At 41.7% G+C, this 19,791-nt stretch overlaps 1 protein-coding gene across 1 annotated transcript in view; it reads left to right on the forward strand.

Annotated features, from left to right (window-relative positions):
• mpped1 (metallophosphoesterase domain containing 1) overlaps positions 1 to 19,791 on the forward strand; it is a 65,286-nt gene that overhangs the window by 14,931 nt on the left and 30,564 nt on the right. The window contains exon 5 of the mRNA XM_053863053.1: positions 11,782 to 12,007. Within this exon, the coding sequence (XP_053719028.1) occupies positions 11,782 to 12,007 (226 nt within the window). The remainder of the gene's footprint in view (positions 1 to 11,781; positions 12,008 to 19,791) is intronic.

Raw genomic sequence — 19,791 nt, forward strand, 5'->3', positions numbered from 1 at the left:
GCCTAAAGTGCCTCAAGAGAGAAGTTTGGCAATTTCAAATGTCACAAAAGAAAAGTAGAGAGGAGTGATTGACAAGTACTCAAGTAAAGGTGCTGTGAAACATGGTAGAACAAAATGACAGATGCAATTTTTGACAATGTCAGTTCAGTGCATGTGGTATTTTCTTGAGTTCAGAAAATGTTCTTCAGAAGAAATGTAAGAATGTTCCATAATTTTACATATATTCTTGGGGCTCATATTTATATATATTCTTATTTAATTCTTATTTATTCTTCTTTTAATATCTGTCTAAGAAATAAGCAGATTTATTAAGTGTATGTCCATGAGCTCCATCTCCATCAGCCGCACAGAAAGCAGGTTCTGTGGCATGAACAAAGAACAGATGAGGAATGAAACATTCTGGCTTGCAAAACAAAGTAGTATTGACTAATAGCTCAGAAATTTGAAAAAATCGTGCATGCGACAGTCAAGGTACCGTTCTTCAAGCACCTCATTAACTGTATTATTTCTTAAATTTTTTCAACACATTAGAAAAAGCAAAAGCTTCGATTGTTTTGCACATGGCTGTTGAGAAGTGGAAGATTGTTTTAATCAGCAAGAAAAACATCCCAAAAAGCTGAGTGGTTTTTTTTTAACAGAGGAAATTTGACAAGGACAAACCTTTCAAAAGTTCTGTGTATATCACCTCAGCAAACATGTACTGTGGCGCAGGTGAAGTGTCTTTCCACTCCTGCGCACGTTTGGCTCCCGTGTGTCATTAACTCATTGAGGTCGGGATGTGGGGGGGATTTTTTTTTTTTTTTTTGGGGTGCTATCTGTTTTGTGCATGTTGGAGTCAGTTCCTACAATTTGAAGCTTTTAGTCTCCATGCAATTTTAATCAGAGTGGAATCTTGTGGTTAAAATGTAGAAAGAAAAGACGACTGAATCAGCTATGGAACGAAAGCTGGAGCTGTGACAGCAAAATTGAAGCAGAAGTTCAGGTTTTTCAGGGCTTCTAGTTCCCTTGCTCTTAATTGTGTAAAAATAAAATGATTCAAGCTTACGTCATTAGTTGAATAGAAGCTATCATCAAAGTTCTTTTGACAGAGATGCTAAAGATGTCTTTTTGAGAAAGTAATCGGAAAAAATAGAATCACGGCTGAATTTACTTACTTACACCATGGATATTTGTAAAATCACAACCGCAACAAGAGACATTAAACACTGGGACAGTTCTTTCTTTCGTCCTGATGGTTGTTCTCAACAAAGATGCCGTTGGCTTGAAATGTATTTATTTATCGATTTATTTTATGTGCTCCTGATTTGGTTTCACCCTTTTATTCACAATCCATATGTATATTCCAAGTTTTTTTCATAGTTCTTCAATATTGTTTTTTAATACTATTCTTTAAAAAGTTTTCTGGTTAAATAAAGGACTTCATTTTAGTACAGGTAACAGGTATGACTGTGTAGCCTGGTATGTGGTCAGAAAAGGGTTAAAGAATGAGCGCATTGCTTTTTACGCAGACAAGCAAGTTGAAGGAAAAACAAATAAAGAAATGAAAAACTGTAGCTTAGTTTTTTTGGAGAGCAGACGAGGTCGGTTGCCTGGGATCAGACGATTGGCGTCGTGCCATTTAGGAAGAAATGGCGCCTGAGAATGAGTGCTGCCAGGACTTTCATGCTCATAGTATGAGACTGTGCAACTGGAGCTTATCACAGGAACCAAGGGTGTGCATCATATCATGAAGCTGAGAATACTGAATAGCTCCAGGTGTGACAGACGCAGAGTGAGGCTGTGTGTGACTTTTTTTCAGGCCATCTTAATATTTCATTTCTCCGGGCTCACCAACGTTCCGTGCCTCATCCGCCCTCCCGGTTCATTTTTAGAACGCAGCAAATGATAGCTGACTACTTTTCAGTCTGTTCACTGGAGTTATACTATCACTTCCCCGCCAAAATGGCAAGACTGGGTGGTTGCTGAGGCTGTGTGACGTCAGCTCCTGGAGCTCTCTTGTAATAATTGAATCATTTTGGGTTTGGAAGAAATAATTGGCTGCTATTTTTACGGTCTGCACACAATTTGCTATAGTTTCTTGGCACTTAGTTTTGGCTACTTGTTGTACACACACAGCCACACAGAGTTTCCTATTAACTTGTCTCTGGACACATTTCTGATTTTGCTGCAGTCAACACACTGACACACACACACACATGCGCAGGCAGCGGGCAGTAATCCCCCTCTTCATGTGAGAGCTTTTGGGCCAAGCATGGATTTTCCCCTTCAAAGCAAAGACCACCCGTAACATTTCGGAACAATGGTGGCCAAACTCCGGAAGCTTTCCAGCGGTGGCTGTGGGAGTCCAAGCAAACATGGAAATTGCACAAGCTTCAGGGAGGAACACATTAACCGAAGGGTCATGTTCCAGTCCCGTCCACATGCACATACCTGTAGGCTGCTCACAGGAGACATTAACACACGGCAGCCTCGTGTGCACCACCAGGGGGATTTGTGTGGCTGCAGCGAGGGATGTGAACAACTAGTGGGACAGCGCTGGATAAAAGAACAAAAGGGAGACAGGACTGAGGAAGAACCAGGGTGGAATAACTGGATGAAAAAGCTGAGGGAAGGAACGTCCAGCTGCTTCTATGACAGAACAGTCTTGTATCGCAGCAGTCGAGATAGTAGCAGTAGAAAATGCCTTCACTCACAAGGCTGTCTGATGAAACCTTGAAACCTATGTACCTTCATTTGTGTCCTTGGATTTTTTAAAAGAAAGATTTACACAAACAGACGACGTAACTTTGCTCATCTGAATTGTTCTTGTTAAATAATCATTATTTCATTGCCTTTTTAATCTCAAATATCAATATAAGTCATTAGTTAAAGCTTGAATCAATTTGATGTTAATTTTAATTTATTTATTTTAAAAAAATGGAAATACTCATGTTGAATTTTACTAAATAATAATATATTACTGTATATCGTAGCTCACAGTGAAGTGGAAAGATGATCGTAAACACAGGTCAATTCAAAATGAACAAAATTCAATATGCACAGAATATTAAGAGAAACTAAAGGAAATGCCACAACTGGTTTATTTTATTTTTGTATGTACATGTATTCGGTACTTGCTAATATCTCATTGAAAGGCCGTCCACTAGTTGAATAAAATCAATATATTCTCTTTAGGTCCGCAGGGATGGAACTTTATAGTCGGTTATGGATGGGTCCAATATAAGTGTCACCAACATGTCAGCTGCGTACAGTATATCCACATCAAGAAGTCCTTTATCATCACTTAGTTGACAATATTTTTCCTAATAGTAAAGCACAAAAAAATGATAATCATCATCATCATAAGAGTTTTTTCGTTGCTGTTTCATAAACAATTGTGGACACAGTCGCGAGACAGAACATTTGAAAGAATCAATTTCTTTGTTTGGTCTTTCTTTCTGATCCGCTTGTCTCCGCCTCCCATTTACAATATGAAAAAAAGGAATAACAAAGCAATGTTGATTCTGGGATTTTTGTTTTGTTTTATTGCACTCCACCTTTACAGTAGCAAACTTCTGCCCACGTCCTGTCCTCTTTTGTTTTCCATCTTTTGCCACAAAAGATTATGCGATTATGAAAGCATCTTCTATTTTTTTTTTGACTAGATTGATTTTCTTTTCTGTGAAGCAGCACAATAAATGTTTTCCGTCAGTTATTTGGTTCTGGATTGTTCAGGTCTACAGCAGGAAACTCAAACATTTAATGAAACCAACTGTTCTGTATTCAGACTTTCTTCATCTTTGGTCCCAGACAGACATCAAAATGTAATTATTTTCTGTTGTGTGTCGATTTTGTCCATTTTAGCCGATGAAACGGTGGTTTGGAAAACAACAAACATCCAAACAGCGCGAGGGATATATTTGATGATTGATTTCTATCTTGTGTTTCTAACTGCCGAGGCTCAGAGACGGTGGCTAAATAAAGAGGGGATAATAGAGCCAGAATAAGCTGCTTTTGTCAACTTGCACATAGAGTTGTGTACGGTTTCTTTGTTTAAAAAAGTTCAAGAGAATGAATGTGGAGTCTTTCACTATTTTCTTTCAAATGTGATCATGAAAGATGAATTGCACTGAACTTGATATCACTTACTGTGTTAATACAAAAACATGACTCATAAATATTACAGAGAATTAAAGCGTTTTCTCAGTGACTGTCCCAATAACACTGTGAAGGACATTTCATTTTTTAATGATTTTATCAATTTGTATTAACTAAGGTCAGACTCGGCTACATCTCTTTGCTTCATTCCATCCCTATTAACTCTGCCTGATACACCGGGGTTGGAACCAGTCCATCTGCTCATGCTTGGATACGTTTGTGCTTCTGAAGTGATAATACCTGGCTTCTATTACAGTTTGTTTCAAACTGTCCTTGTCGTGTTGTAGTCACCACTTCAAGAGCGTACAGAGACCAATATCAAGACCAAACTGAAAAAGAAATGGCAGTCCTTTTCCCCAAATAAATCAGGAACTGAAATGCCGTCACTGAGACAAACTAGAACTTTGTTCTGTGTTCAGTTAGGTCTCTGTCTGGGTCTTGGTCTTGTCCCCACTCCAGGTTTTGGTATTATACATGCTCAGGTCTCGACACAGAAGTCACTAACACGACTGCCATGAGGTTACCTTTCATGGCCTGGTGGTTTAGTGTTTCAACTAGATACAGAGTTGAATCTGTTGTTTGTACATGAGGAGGAGACCAGTGAGTAAAGTTGGAGTAAAGGCATCAACTGTACTTCCTGTCAAAGGCTGTGCTGTGCAAACTGTGTTTGGAAATCTTGAGCCATTCATCTGCTCATGCTTCGGTGCTCTTTTGTGTTTGACCAATTTTTCTAAAGTATCCTACTGACAATGGCAGTTATGAGATCAGATATTTTGTCTCTGCGCACTCAGGTTTGTTTGTATTCAAGTCTATTGGAGTGTGTGCCCCAGTTAATGTGTCAAATAAGACACATTAACAGAGATGAACTCAGTAGCTGTGGCCACAGTAACACTCAGATGCAGGTGTCTCCTGGGCAGCTGTTTCACTCATCTGATTATATAAAAAAGTACATAGTTTTATAATGATTATTTCCTTTACTACAAGCTGAATGTCTACTGTTTTGTTCATCTTCTTTTATATATAGTTATGCAAGACAAGCATACAGTTGTATCAGCTGTGTTTTCTAAACTTTCACACATTTAAACTTTCATTCATTCAAACAAAATATATATAAAGACTGGTGGCTTCATTGAATAAATAGAACCACCTGAATTTTTACCCCTGTTAAGCTATTTTGCTCACATTCAGCAAGCGCAGTGTGCCGTGCAGCAAACTGCAACGCTCCACATCGCAGCTCGCTGCACGGCACTGGGAAGCGGGGCCGGGCTTTGTGACAAAAATAAAATACAGTGGAACCTCGGTTTTCTAATTTTAACAAATCAGAGTTCGAACCAAAATTTCAAGTTTTTTTTGCAACGGATTTCGAAAAAAAATACAGAACTCGAACGCCCCCGGAAAAAGCAGGGATAAACATAACGTGCACCGACCGATCAGCTGACCCATGACGCGCTTTGTTATTGTGTATAACGCAGCCTCTGTATGCAGACGTGTCCCGTTAGCTACATTTACTGACTGTTCTTTCTTCATATTGAGGTGTAAAACCTTTCCTGTTTCCGCACTGGACCGTGGTAGAGTGTCACAGGGGAGGTGCTCCCTCTCCACACCTCCGAGGCTGGAGCTCACTCCAGGGTTTGATGTCCTGTTGTCGGCTGGAGCTGGGACAGGGATGAGGCGAGTCTGGGACAGAGTGTTACTTGGTTTATGACTTTGTCACAGCCAAACTGCACAGAAGCGCACATTCAGAGCTGGACACGCACCGGGCACCTCTTCACTTCTGGAGAGACGTCACTCACTGAGCAACCCCTCCCACATGCAGCGGCCACACACATAGAGGAACAGCGCACCTGCAGCAGACACTCTACATTCACTCCTACAAAAGACTATTTTAAGGCTTGGAACCCATTATTTGTTTTTCATTAATTGTAATGGGAAAAATCGATTCAGATTTCAAACAAATCGCTTCTCGAACAGCGGTCTGGAATGGATTGTGGTCGAGAACCGAGGTGCCACTGTAAAATAAAAAAAATACGAAATACTCCTCCGATTAAAAAGCTACGAGTTAAAGTTTGGAACTTATCTGCGGTTTCCTCCTCTCATCAGCGTCAAACATCCCATCAGTAATAGCGCGCTTCCATGCAGTGAGTGTGGCGACACGCAAGTGTGGATAACCGTGAGATTAGGCCGGTAAATAAATATGCCACTCGGGATCGCCAAGCTACGACTGCAAACGTGTTGAAAAAAAGGTGAATTTCAGTCATATTTGACGAAATTACGGGGCGGAAACACTCTTTTCTTGTATGATGACACTAGTTGTGCATTTTACAGGCACTAATAATGGGACATTTTGTGGTATCCTGCTGTGGATACAGGACAGCGTCCATTTTTTTCAGGTTTTGCAGTTCAGAGACGCCCACCTAGCTAAACAGAGCAGTAGTGTTTGCGATCCATCTGGTACAAGTTTATATCCCTCCGGTGCTTTATGTCTCGCAGTTTACAGTTGGAGTCAAACTTAACGCCACTGGAACTGCTCTTGTCGCAGAATTTCTAAGTGGACACTGATCAAATTTATTTGCTTATGGATTAATGTGTATTGCTGGTTTATCCAAAAATACGAACGCCTTGTTTTCCTCACACATTTTACTGTGTATTTCTTGTCTTTTTTTTTTGCTTTCATAAACACCTTTTTCAATCTGCTTTCACTGGAGGGAAGGAAAGTAGTACTCCTGCTTTAAAGAGTATTACTGCAGCCAGTTTGAGAAGTTGGAACTGGAATAGACAGAAATATCATTGCAAACTGTTACAGTCTTTTGAAATGCATTAGATGATTTTTGAAAAATGAAACAGAGAGGCTTAAAAGAGGTTTTACTAGTTGAAAACAAAATAGGAATTATTCAACTGTGGTGTATTAAGGGGGTTTGTGTCACCCTCTGTTGTCCAACTTTCACTGTGTTCCATTGTCCTGGAAGTGTCCAATGTGTCAGGGTTTTCCCTTTCAGTAATCCAATCTCACATACTAGTAGAGCAGCCTCACATCAACATTAGACATTAAATATTTGCTATTTCAAAGCGATAACAAGTTTAAGTTTGCAAAATGGCTACGTTGTTCAAATGCCCCAAAGAAATACATATATAGGACATGAACCATAACTCACTCTCAAAAGTGATGCTTCAGCATCACTGAAGCATTTAAGGCAAACGAAAATGTTTGTTGCTGCATTTCAATGCACAAGTTATTGTAACACCGATTATGTGAAGCCACACATACCCCAGAGTGAGGTGCTGAAAGAGTAGTGCAGGTGGTGTTGGGACTCAGCTCTTGTAGCCACATCCTCCCAGCCAGCCCTCACTGAAACGGCAGCCAGCCCACATGTTCACATCGGCTGCACACAGACCTCAGACTGGGGGCTGGTCACTCTGTAATTGATAGGCTCAAATGCTGTTTTGTTGATGTTTCATACTCTATGAATCCTTGGCAAACAGGTTTGAAATTTTGGTCGCGAAAATGTGAGCACTAAGTCTGAATCAGTTGCCCTGACAACCAGTGTTATTTAATCGCAGCCGATTAAATTGTGACCACAATTTAAAAACAATTACTTGTTCTAGTCTAATGGACCATATGCACAGGATTGTGCTAATGTAGTACCAGGAAATACTCTCTCTTCCTTCGAAGCAGGTGATGTGCCCAAAGGCGACTCCCCGCGGAAACGTCAACAACGGTAAAAGTAAAGAGGCGACATTACCCAAACATGGAAGTGAGCTTCTTTATGATTTCCCCAAGCTACGTCAGTGCACCCCAGTGTTTATAGTCCATTGGTATATCAGAGTCATAAAGGTGTACACAACAGTGGTCAGGCCAGCAATGTTGTATGGTTTGGAAACAGTGGCACTGAGGAAAAGGCAGAGCTGGAGGAAGCAGAGATGAAGATACTGAGGTTCTCTCTGGGAGTGAGCAGGATGGATAGGATCAGGAAGCAGTAGATCAGAGGGACAGCACATGTCAGGTGTTTAGGAGACAAAGTCAGAGAGGCTAGATGGAGATGGTTTGGACATGTACAGAGGAGAGAGAGCCAGTACATTGGTAGGAAGATGTTGAGGTTGGAACTGCCAGGCAGAAGGTGGAGAGGAAGACGTGGTGAAGGAGGACATGAGGTCTGTAGGTTTGAGAGAAGAGGAAGCAGAGGACAGGGTGAGACGGAGGAAGATGATCTGCTGTGGCCACCCCTGAAGGGAGAAGCCAAAAGGAATAGAAGGGGTATGTTACAGTCATACGTCACGGTGTGTGAAGGTCTTATTGTCACTGTGAAGTTGGTGTTAAGGAGAAAGTAGTTTCTGGCCAGGGTTTGTCCGTCAGTGATGTTGGGCTTCATGTGTTGGTTGTATCGGGGGTCAGTGTCAGTGCTGCGCGCAAAGATGGTGTTTGGTTTGTCTAGTTATTTTCTGCTGCTTTCTTCAATTTATTTCCAACAATGCATCCTGATGTTTAGTGACTCTTGCATCGTCGCACATGAGTTAGGACGATGGTATACTGTCTCAACTGACAACCCTGGTCAGCCGGGACTCCTATTGTCCAATGATTGCATGTGAACAGTAAGTGAAACTCACACTTCATCCTGCAAGACAAACCAGTGGTTCACTCTGGTTTAATGAATGCCCAACTTATTAAATAAAACTGAAATAGTTCCTCATTCATAACCAGCTGGGATTTAAAAAAATGTCTTTGTCATCCTGGTGCATTGAATTCTAGCAGGTTGGCCGTTATTAACGTATCACCACTTGTGTAATTCATGTCTGAATATTATCATTTTCCCTCTGAAACGTTTCCTGCTGAGATACAAACAGACAAACATTCTGTCTGTTTGCACAGGTTTCGCTTCTTTAAGTCTGTGTGTGTTTAGCTCCGAGCGCCTCCTGACTTCACTAAAGATCCAAAAATAAATATCAGAAACTTTTAGAACCCTGAGATGACGCTATCTCGCTCTTCCTTTTTTCCCCTGACCTTCTGCTTTTAATTATTCAGATGCGCAAGACTTTTTATTTCCTCTGCTTCGCACACAGTTTGTAGTCAGGTTAACTGCAGCAAGACGAAGGAAATTGTATATTTCTCGGAATTGCTCAACCTCTTGGTGAAAATGGTGAAACTTAATGAATACTCATCTGAATTACTGCCTATATTGTAAACCAGTCGGAGAAAAGGTTGAAGTATTTCATCGATCAGAGAGCACACCATCCTTCCTGAAAAAAAAAAAAATCCAACTGAAACTGAAAGACAAACTGGCGTTGCAAAAGAAATGACGCCTCAATGACTTATCAACATGAGGTTGAGCTAGTTTTCACTGCTGGTTTTGAGATTCTCCACCTGAGATTTCGAGGTGCTGATTTTCGTGACTCCGTCCTCATGGTCATCATAAGTGGTGATGAAGTAATTAGCCCTCCAGACTGTTTCTGACCATTGAATTACCAGCTCAATATTTGACTCCGGTCTTTGGAAACATATCGATCCCACAGTCAGAAGCAGCCATGACGTTTTTGTCGGACAAAAACGGCTCTCCGTCCGCTCGGTGGCCCCACTAGCTTCAATGGAAGCCTGATCAATGCCAATGATTTCTTTATTGTGAAGAGGGGTTTTTTTTGTTCAAAGCTCGGTTTATCCGGGGACAAGTCCGTGAATGCCTGACACACTGGAATTGAAAACGTTACGCAGAGAGGTTTGGCGGAGGCGCGACGCCTCGTTTACGAGGCATTTTTGACGTCTGCCTGACAACCCAACACAAGCCAAACAAATGTGAGCTGCGTCGCCGGGGGGGGGAGAGGAGGAAGCTGCTGCCCAAAATGCAGCGATGGGCACTTTGTGACAGCTGCTTTCATCTTCTTACCATTCCTCCTTCACACTCCAGGATTTTTTTTTGGGCTTCCCAAAGTATTCCTGCCACTCTCCCTCCTCCTTGTCCCTTTCTCTGCGTGTCCGAGCCGTGATTGGCTGTTGTGACAGAGCCGTCGCCGCGCTGTCAGCCGCTTCTAAAGCTCACTTTAATTACTCCTTTTCACCAACAAATTCACACACAAACGTAACACACTGTGGTTTCTCACTCAGCTGCACGCCGCCGCGTCCTGGCAGCAGTGAAAGGAAAGCTCCATGCTGATGGAGCTTTTTACCTGACAATGGAGACCCCCAGATGTTGCCGTCCTCAGCAAGCTGACAAACCCAAACTGAGGACGGGCAGCTGTTAGCTTTCATGGCGGCAGATCGATTCGGGGCCGAACTCTGAATCGCCAATTAAAGCCATTGAATGCGGAACACTTGCGATTGAAGGAGTTTGATTAGAGGAATGAGAAGAGCGATTGCCAGTTTAATATTCAGCGTTGTCGTCTTCACACTTCGAAGTGGAGCTGCCTCCCATCACTCATTTCTCTGTCAGACGAAGATCCCCCTGACAGATGTGCTCAGCTCTGCGTCTATAAACAGAAGCCACTGGTGCGCTGGGTTGAGACCCTGACTGATGGAGGGAAGCTCAGACAGATGGACAGATTTGCTGGAAATGGAAAACAATGAGAAAGCCTTGTTGCATGTGAATGCCGAGCTGTCTGGAATTGCTTTCATGTCATCCTTCATTTTCTCGCTCATCCCTCCGCCTCTTCCTCCCCTGCTCCTCCGTCTCCACGTCCTCGTGATCCCGCCCGCCCAGTTGTAGCCGTTTGGTCACTCATCTTGTTTGGGAACAATGCTCCTGATGACGTATGTGTGATGTACACAATTGTTAGGAAGCGATCACCAATTCATGATCACATGGCGTTTCAGTGCTGATGGTCAGTAGTGATGATGTTCCTGACTTGCAACATCGTGGCTGCTGACCCTGCGTCTTCATATGCATAACTCACAAACAGTAACTGACAATGTCCCATGGGACGTTGGAAATATCCCTTGTTTTGTGTCTGTTGTGCATATGGGACATTTGCTACTTCCCATCAGCTTTCAGTTGAAGTCATATTGAGATCCAAAACAAAAGATCTATAGAGCATAATAATAACAATGAGTCCGATATGCCTAATATATCTGCATGCGCACATATGTAAACGTGCCCAGAGACATGTGCTATATAAGCCTATAAATACCAGTTTTTGTGAGTATTTGAAACATGGAGGAGCATGTTGCATTTCAGATCTTCTCTCTTCCAGAGTCAAAGTTACGCACAGGTAGTTTGGCAGTTGGACGAAAGTGGTGTCTGGAAGATCTGGAAGTGGTCGATCTGTTTGGTATTTCTCACTCTCACAAGACAGCTCAAGCTCATTCCTGGCAAAGGAATTGATAGCTGTATCCCAAGAACAAGGTCACTAGACCTGTATGGATCCTCTTGCATGTGGTGAGCCCAGGAGATGGCAGATCCACAGTTCTTGCCCACAGATGCCAGCGCGTCCTTTTCTTCATACAGTCTTTTAAATGGCTTGGACTGGTCCTTCCCCGAGGTGGTGTATCATTGCCATACCCGCCAGCACCGTCCAGAGTTATGTAGTTATGTACTCGAGCCACTGAGATAGTTGCCAGGTGTGAGAGGTGGTGTGTCATGTTTATAGATGAGCCACTCCTGATGTCCACAACTGGTGACTGCGGTGTTCATGCAGGGGTGTGTTTTGTCTTGTCTCATTCAGGCACTTTGCCGTACGACATCAAGATTGTGATCGCGGGGAACCACGAGTTGACCTTCGACCAGGAGTTCATGGCCGACCTGATCAAACAAGACTTCTACTATTTCCCCTCCGCATCCAAGCTGAAGCCTGAGAGCTACGAGAACGTCCAGTCGCTGCTCACCAACTGCATCTACCTGCAGGACTCTGAGGTCACCGTGAGGGGATTCAGGATCTATGGCTCCCCCTGGTGAGTGGCTGGGATTTGCTGGTGTATTTTGAGACAATTCTACTGCAGCCCTTAAGATGGATGAGAGTTGCTGTATTTATTTATTTATTTATTTTCTCTATGACAGTGTGATGCAATAGAGCTGTCAGAGAATTTTCAGGACGTTTTGGGGATGATTTGATCTTCAAGTGAAAAAATGAATTTGAATATAAAAATAACTCAACATTATAAAAAAGGTAAACATCATATGACAGTGTATTACTAATGTAACATTACATTGTGACATTTAAAAAATCCAAACGACATAGACAAAGAATAAAACAGGAAATTATAAAACATTTTAAACTATGATAATATTGCACTGAGGGCAGCGTTGTTGGTAAATCAGACAAATAACATACCTTAAGTATGTTAAGGTATGTGTAATGGCAGCCATAAGTATATTAAATGAAGTTGGAGCTGATGAAGCCCAAATGTGGACCACACAAAAATGACAACAATTTCAGTCTTTCAACAAGATACAAAAACTCAAGGGGTGTCTGCATGTCCAATACTCAACAAAGACAATGAAAGTCAACAAGAAAAACACCAGAGTAAGAGTCAGACAAAATACACTGGTAAGTAGCACAAAATACAATAAAGTTACCGCCGAAAGAAGAAAGTTGAAGCTGGTCAGCGTGAGAAACATGTAAAGTTCCAGATAAGAAAGTGAGGATGAACATTACTATATATATCCCCTAAGTTACACAGAGGGAGGAGGCGGAGTTGTGCGGAATTTTCAATCTACACAGAAAACGGGGGTGGTGCAGTTGTGCTCCACTCTGTCCTGCGGTACTTTGCGAATTGAAACATGATACCATCCCAGTGTGCTTGCTCTTAAAATGAATGATAACTGAAGTACTGAAAAGCAAGACAAGAAAAAGTTGTTATCCCCGGTCAGTCCCACAAATTTTGCAAATTTCAGCCCAGGCAATTTCGTTTATGACGTTGTCTTTGTCATGAGTGTCATGAAGAATGGGCCGACGGCAGGCCTCCAATACAAAAGCCTCATCATCCATGATGAAGGCTATGCGAGTCATGTTAACCGGTTATGACTTACTCTGCTCTTTCACAATAAAGTTCTCCAAACGTCTACACATAGTGTTTTATTATGAAACTTTCCTGGAGCCATCTCGCTTTTCACCAGCTGATTTCCAGTCTGAACAATCCTCCCCACTCCGACGTGAAGCGTGAAAAATAGAACCGTTGCCGATTTGAAGTGGAGCGGAGGCGGTGCAGACATGGAGCCTGCAGTGTACAGTGACAGACTGAAAACAATTCATTTTTTTAAAAAAAACTCCACGTCTTGCTCTGCCTCCACGATGCCTCCGCCCCTGTGTAAATTAGGGGTGAGTCCAGTCCTCTACCAATACATGAAATAAAGCTGGAATGTGATGTGCCATGAAAATAAATGTACTCTCCAGACAGTTGTCACAATGACCTGACACCTAAGGTTGCATCATCAGTTAGACCTTCTTACCAGCAACATTTCACCTTTCAGTCCATGATGACACTTCCATAGGAAAGTGCTGAATTCTTCACACACACACACACACACACAGACACACACACATTAGCACACGCAGATGTCGACTGTAAATTAAAGCGCGACTCATAAATGACACAATCGCTTTCTCACTGTGGCAGCAGTTACAATTATTATTATGATCAGAACGTCGTCCGACAAGTAAACAGCAGGTGATTGATGATGTTTTGCAGCAGATGCAGATTTGATGCCATTTTTTCATGCTTTTTAACTTGCAGAACCCAAACATAAAACGTGACTTCTTAAATTACAAGATTAACAATAGTAAATCATAAAAAAGAAAAGAAATAAAATAAAAAAATGACAGGTTTTTAAAACTGAATTACATTTTTACTTTTTCCCTTTTAAGTGCACAATCACAACAGGATCATAACTGCTATTTAAAATCTTAAATTTATAGAATTTAAAATGTCAATTCCATTTTCATGTATACATTAGTCTCTTAGTCTCTTTTGGTGTATGTGCTGTCGCGGAACAAAACTTTGGTAGTTTGATTTGTACAGCAACTATTAAAAGAAAGGAATCTGGATTTTGCCCAAGTAATGTTAAACAAGTAAAAATTATTTGGTGAGGTTGTTTTTTTTGTAGCTTTAAATGACTTCCAAATTAATATATTTGCCTTTTTATTTGGCGTTTGAATTCAACATGAAATTAAATATGGGTATTTCATTTCCTCTGGAACTCTAAATGTCAACACAAAAACAAAAACGTCATTTGAAAAACAACATCTGGCATCCAAGTCTACAACTTGTCTTTAAAGTCTGTAAAGTATCACTGACACAACGAATTGGGGACGTACGATTCAATTTCCATTGAGCGTGTTTGGTAGGAAAGCCTTACTGTAAGTGAGCTGATGAGAGTGTCATATTTAAGCTGTTACTCCTGGATCTCTTGTGTGTGTGTGTGTGTGTGTGTGTGTGTGTGTGTGTGTGTGTGTGTGTGTGTGTGTGTGTGTGTGTGTGTGTGTGTGTGTGTGTGTGTGTGTGTGTGTGTGTGTGTGTGTGTGTGTGTGTGTGTGTGTGTTCGTGATGTATGAATTGTATCCTGTGGTAACATGCTGGTTTATGATTGGGGCCGCTGCAGAGATCTGGAATCAAGACGGAGAATGATCCAAAAGAAGAAGGGGGCGAAAAAGGAGGGAAAATTGCAGGAACAGGAGGTGGTGGGACCAGGGTGGGCTGAGACAAAGGAAAGAAGGATTAGACCTGATTTATTCAGATTCATCGGCTGGCCACATGGGGTGAAGAGAGTGTGTGATAGAACGTCTCACTGAGGCGGAGTGTGTAGGTTTGACCAGTGTGTGTGTGTGTGTGTGTATTGTGTTAGCTCTTTCTTCACCTCCTCCTTTACGCTACACTCAGTTGATGAGCTCTGGCACACACACTCTCCCTTTCTTACCACCAACTGCCCCACTCTCCTGCAGTAGTCGTGGTGACTCTGCCTGTGGCGCCCGATGCGTTGCCATGGCGATGCCATGCACGCGTCGCTTTATGGCCCATTGACTGCTGGAGCAATACCACCGCCACCCCGATGTGCCGCCCCAATTATGGGTCTGTGTGGCAGCTGAACTGTCCTCCGGTTTATTAGTGATCTGCCTGCGCATTAGCTGCTGGTTCAAACTGTCAAACAGAGATTTTAGCGGAGGGTTGTGATTACGCTAGCCGTCGCATTAAAGACCGAGTGCTGGAGGTTCAGTCAAAACATCACGTTGATCTGTCATCATCCCGGCTCTGCGTCTATGATTGGTCGGTTTGATGACAATTTTGCAACAATGAGGTTGCGAGCCGTCAAGCGAGCATGAAATGACTGAGAGACAGTGATTTGACAAGCTGAGAGCTAAAACCCATGACTGAAAGCAAACAGTGGAAACCCTCGTGCTCACAAACATGCTGCTGATACCTCAAAAAATATGTTTTTGTTTCCCATAAAGCTGGGCCAGAGGGGGACTTTTGGGACCAGTCAAATAGCCATACACGATACAGCCATGCTCTAAATGCAGTGACATATTCCCTCAATTCACACATGACTGTCAACATACTGAAATAATGTCATTGGTGGATAATATGGATTTTCATTGTCTTCCGGCAAGACTCGTGCTACTTGTAACGACAAAATGCCAGTCGTGATTTGTAACCGTTGGGCCGAGGCCTATGGTTTGACGGCGAGCGCCCTCTAGAGGGCCACAAGAAGTTTTTTGTTTTACACCTCAGGACTGTGAGATGCTCAGTTTTAATACACTAGCCACGTACGGTGGCAGTAGTGTGTCACTGAATTGACTTGACAGCTGCAAATTTATGATAGTTACCAACTATGGAGAAGTTCTTGAAAAGAAAAAATGGTAGAGAAAGTGACGGCGCCCCCAACAGTAAAAACTGTTCACTTGTTGGAACAGTTTTTAAAATTAATTTAAAAAAATAATAAATGTTGATTCTTTCATTTACACTTGTATGATATTAAGATGTTGTTTTATTATATTTGTTTTATTCAGAATTGTATTCATGACGTACAGTTTTTAGTAAATTTGACAAGCATGACTTGCACCTAGTTTTCGATGACAAATATCTTTGCGTCGATCAAGGTTTCATATCATTTCACAAGGTTTTGGTTTGTTTCCATGTATGGTTATTGAACACATCAGTAATTCTGAAATCAGTACTCACAGTAATGAATCGGTTCTATTCCTTGAATGATCCCCGATGGGCCCCGAGACCAAAAAGGCTAAGAACCCTTGTCCTAGATACAGTGTGTCATTTCTTTTCCTACTTTGTCATCATTTAGATGCTAAGACAGTGTGCAGACATTTTCTGTTTGTCAGAAAATGCATGTAGGACTGTTAATGTGGGCCTCAACTCACAAGAAGCGCTCAGGCACAACCAACAAGATAATGACTCACCAAACAACAAGGGTCAATTTCATTTTCCACTGCCACTTTCTTACTCTCTTCATGTGAGTCCCCCATATTTGAGCTTTCAGAAGCTCTCTATGTGCATGGCATGAGTGTTGCGTACCACCTGATCATGTGAAAGAAAGAAAATCGTGTGCACTACATATTCCATTTCTTTGTTCTGTCATTCTTTCAGTTGTTAACTGCATGGATGCAAATTTACATATCTGAGCCCTTGAAAACAATGTACTTCTGGTGGTGGAGATGCAGAATTTGGTGGCCCAACTTTGGTGGGGGCCCTGTGCAGGTGCTTTGTTTTGTAGCATTCCAGGCAGAAACCTTAAGAGAACCAGGCTTGTGATAGCTGGTCACTTTTAAGGCAGTAGATGGAGAGATGCAGTTGTAACAGGTGGAAAACATTTTAGGCAAAAAGGTCCAAATGTTTTTTATGACAACAAAATGAATGTAATGTAAGCAAACATACTGAAGTGATAAAACATGTATTATTTGTCAAGAGATGCAGTGGAATAGAACAAGAGGGTGGGGCTAATATACACGCACTCACAAAAATATAAAGAAACTGAAAATGAAAGAGCAAATAAATACAACAAATAGAACCATCCAGTGCAAATACATCATTTGAAGATCAAATGAAGAAAGGTTAGAAAGATACCACTCTCTTTATCTGTAAGTCTGCCACCTCTTCCGCTACGTCTGCCACCACTTTATCGCTCCCCTCTGGTCATCCTCCTCTGCTCTTTACATCCATCTGGACCGGCCCTCGCTCCTGCTTCCTCCTCTCTTCATGGAAGTGGATGCCGCGAGCGTCTCAGCGGGATCTTGCAGCCCCGTCCCACGCCCGCAATTGCTCTCACACTTAAAACACAGTCCTTACCCGTCGCCATCCCACACCGAATTTAAATCCCCTTTTTTTTTCTTTTCTCAAATCTCCCAATTTGTCTGTGCGAATCTGTGAAGCTGAGCAGCAACGCGGGGGAGCCACTTTAACTGACGCTAATGTGGTTTTACGAGTCATTTGTCACAGACGTGTTGTAGACCCGTCCTGCCGTCAGAGAGCTGGAGGAGCAGAGGAGGAGAAGTCAAAGGCGCATTCACGGTGAGCCCTACACCAGTCGAACATATCTCGGACTCTGTCCTGTCAACATGACTTAAACCCTTCGGATCAGAGCCGACCCCTCTCACCCTGGACCTGGACTGTTTGTTCCTCTTGCCTGGCAGGAGGCTACGGTCCATCCAGACCAGAACCTCCTGTCACAGGAACAGCTTCTTTGCCTCGGCCGTCAGACTGTTAAATTCGTGAACAGCCTTGTTGTTATGTTATTCTATTTATTTTATTTTATTTTATTTTATTTGTTTTTTGTTGCACTTTATTTCAAGACACTTTCCTAGTCAGTGGGCTCCCCACTGACCATGGCAATAAATCTCATTCTGATTCTGATTCTGATTCTGATTCTGATTCTGATAAAGCTTTTAATATTTGCTACAAACAATATCTAAGGAATAAAACACATACACCACGGACAAGCCCAGTGAAGTTTACCAAGCTAGATGCTTGTTTTTTTGAGTTATTATATATAAGGCCATTAAAAAATATACATTCAAGAACAAGATTCTTCTGTTTGCGCGCTCTGTTATTTGACAGAAACTTGGGCTAAGAATCATGCTCAGAAGTTAAATGGCCACTGGGTGCTGGATATCATCACCAGCTGGTGTCACAGATCTTGGACGGACGTTCTGGATCTCAGAAATCCTCTGCGCTCATAATTTAGCAGCTGAGATTGTCGGCAGCAGCAACCTCCCTGGCAACCTCTCTGGATGACATCTGAATCATCATTTGTAATGAGCCGCACCAGCCAAACACCGAGCTTCTGCGAATTTATAGAGGAGCGGCAGCACAAGCATAAACATGAGTGTGCAATTCTGGCTGTGTAAGAGAACAGCGTTTGTCACTTAAGTCAATGAAACAAGGCGAGGAAAAATCACTCCAGAGTGGTTCATCCTTCTCTTTCCTGAATATATCAAGAGTTGTTCTGAAAACTCAAGGGCATCGTACAGGGGATTCATGAAAGAAATCCAAATCACCTGCTTGCTGTTCTTTACGAATGGCCTTGTGATTTTCATTGATTTGTGATTTACTTACACTGAAATGCAAAGTTGGGAAAATAATGTAACTCCTGGTGAGAACTCCTATGTGATTCATATCAACGATCAACTTGTGTTTGTATATAAATAGACCCTCTAGCATACTTTATTCACTCCCATATTGAGGCGGGTTGCTTCTTTCCAAGAACAAAAATATTTTTTCAAAGCATGCCTACATTTTCTATCCTTTTTTTTTTGACAAATCTTCCATCTCGATCACTGAACTGGGGAGTTTCTCAATGGATCTTTTTGCTAAATTAAAAATTTACAAATACTATTCAGGAAAAAGGGGGATAGGGGTCAGAAATGATCTGACCTGATATTCACTCTGCTGCTTTTCGGTCTCTCTGAAATGTAAGAAGAAATATTGACTGAACTATATGTTATGCCGCAGAATTAATATAGCAATATAATGGTCATGCAATTGTCAAATGTAATTTGTATGTATTGTATTCACAGCGTGCTTGGGAAGCTTGACATAAACACTTATGCATTCATTATGCCTATTTACTTCATGGGCAGATGTGGACAAATTTTCATGCCAGCTATCTTGATATGAGTACAATATGACCACAGATTCAGTGAAAACTAAGTTTAAGATGTAGAAAGTTGTCCACCATTGGCTTTAGTGATTGAGCTAAGGCAAAAGGAAATGAGCTTTGTCATTGGTCGGTTTTTCCTACATTGAAAGGCAGGAGCAAAACATTTGTGTCTGACGTTGCATGCCGGACCAGCAGGGAAGTTGAGAGATTTAATTTAGCAACATTGTATTTTGGATGTTCATACCTCACTACAGACATGATAACAATATATTAATGGTTTTGGAAATTATTACTAGGTTGAAGGTTCATATCTCAATATAGACACAATAATGATGTATCATATCTAGTCCAATATCAACAAAAAATATTAATGGCAAATGTGCCTTTTACCTTATCACCATGTTCTTCAGTCTTCAGTCATGTAACACTTTTTTTTCACCTTACTTCTGAAGACCACATCTTCTCAACCCATATACAAACACCATGAGGAGGCAGCCAGGACTTTTTTTTTAAATGTAGAAACCACGGCACAGAACGCAGCCAGTCAACAAGTGATAGAGAAGCAGGGAGGCAGAGGGTAGAGTTTTGACATTTCCTGAATTGGTGATAATAAAAACTAGTTTAGTACTAG

Source organism: Synchiropus splendidus, chromosome 4 (genome assembly GCF_027744825.2).
Source record: "Synchiropus splendidus isolate RoL2022-P1 chromosome 4, RoL_Sspl_1.0, whole genome shotgun sequence".
NCBI lineage: Eukaryota > Metazoa > Chordata > Actinopteri > Syngnathiformes > Callionymidae > Synchiropus > Synchiropus splendidus.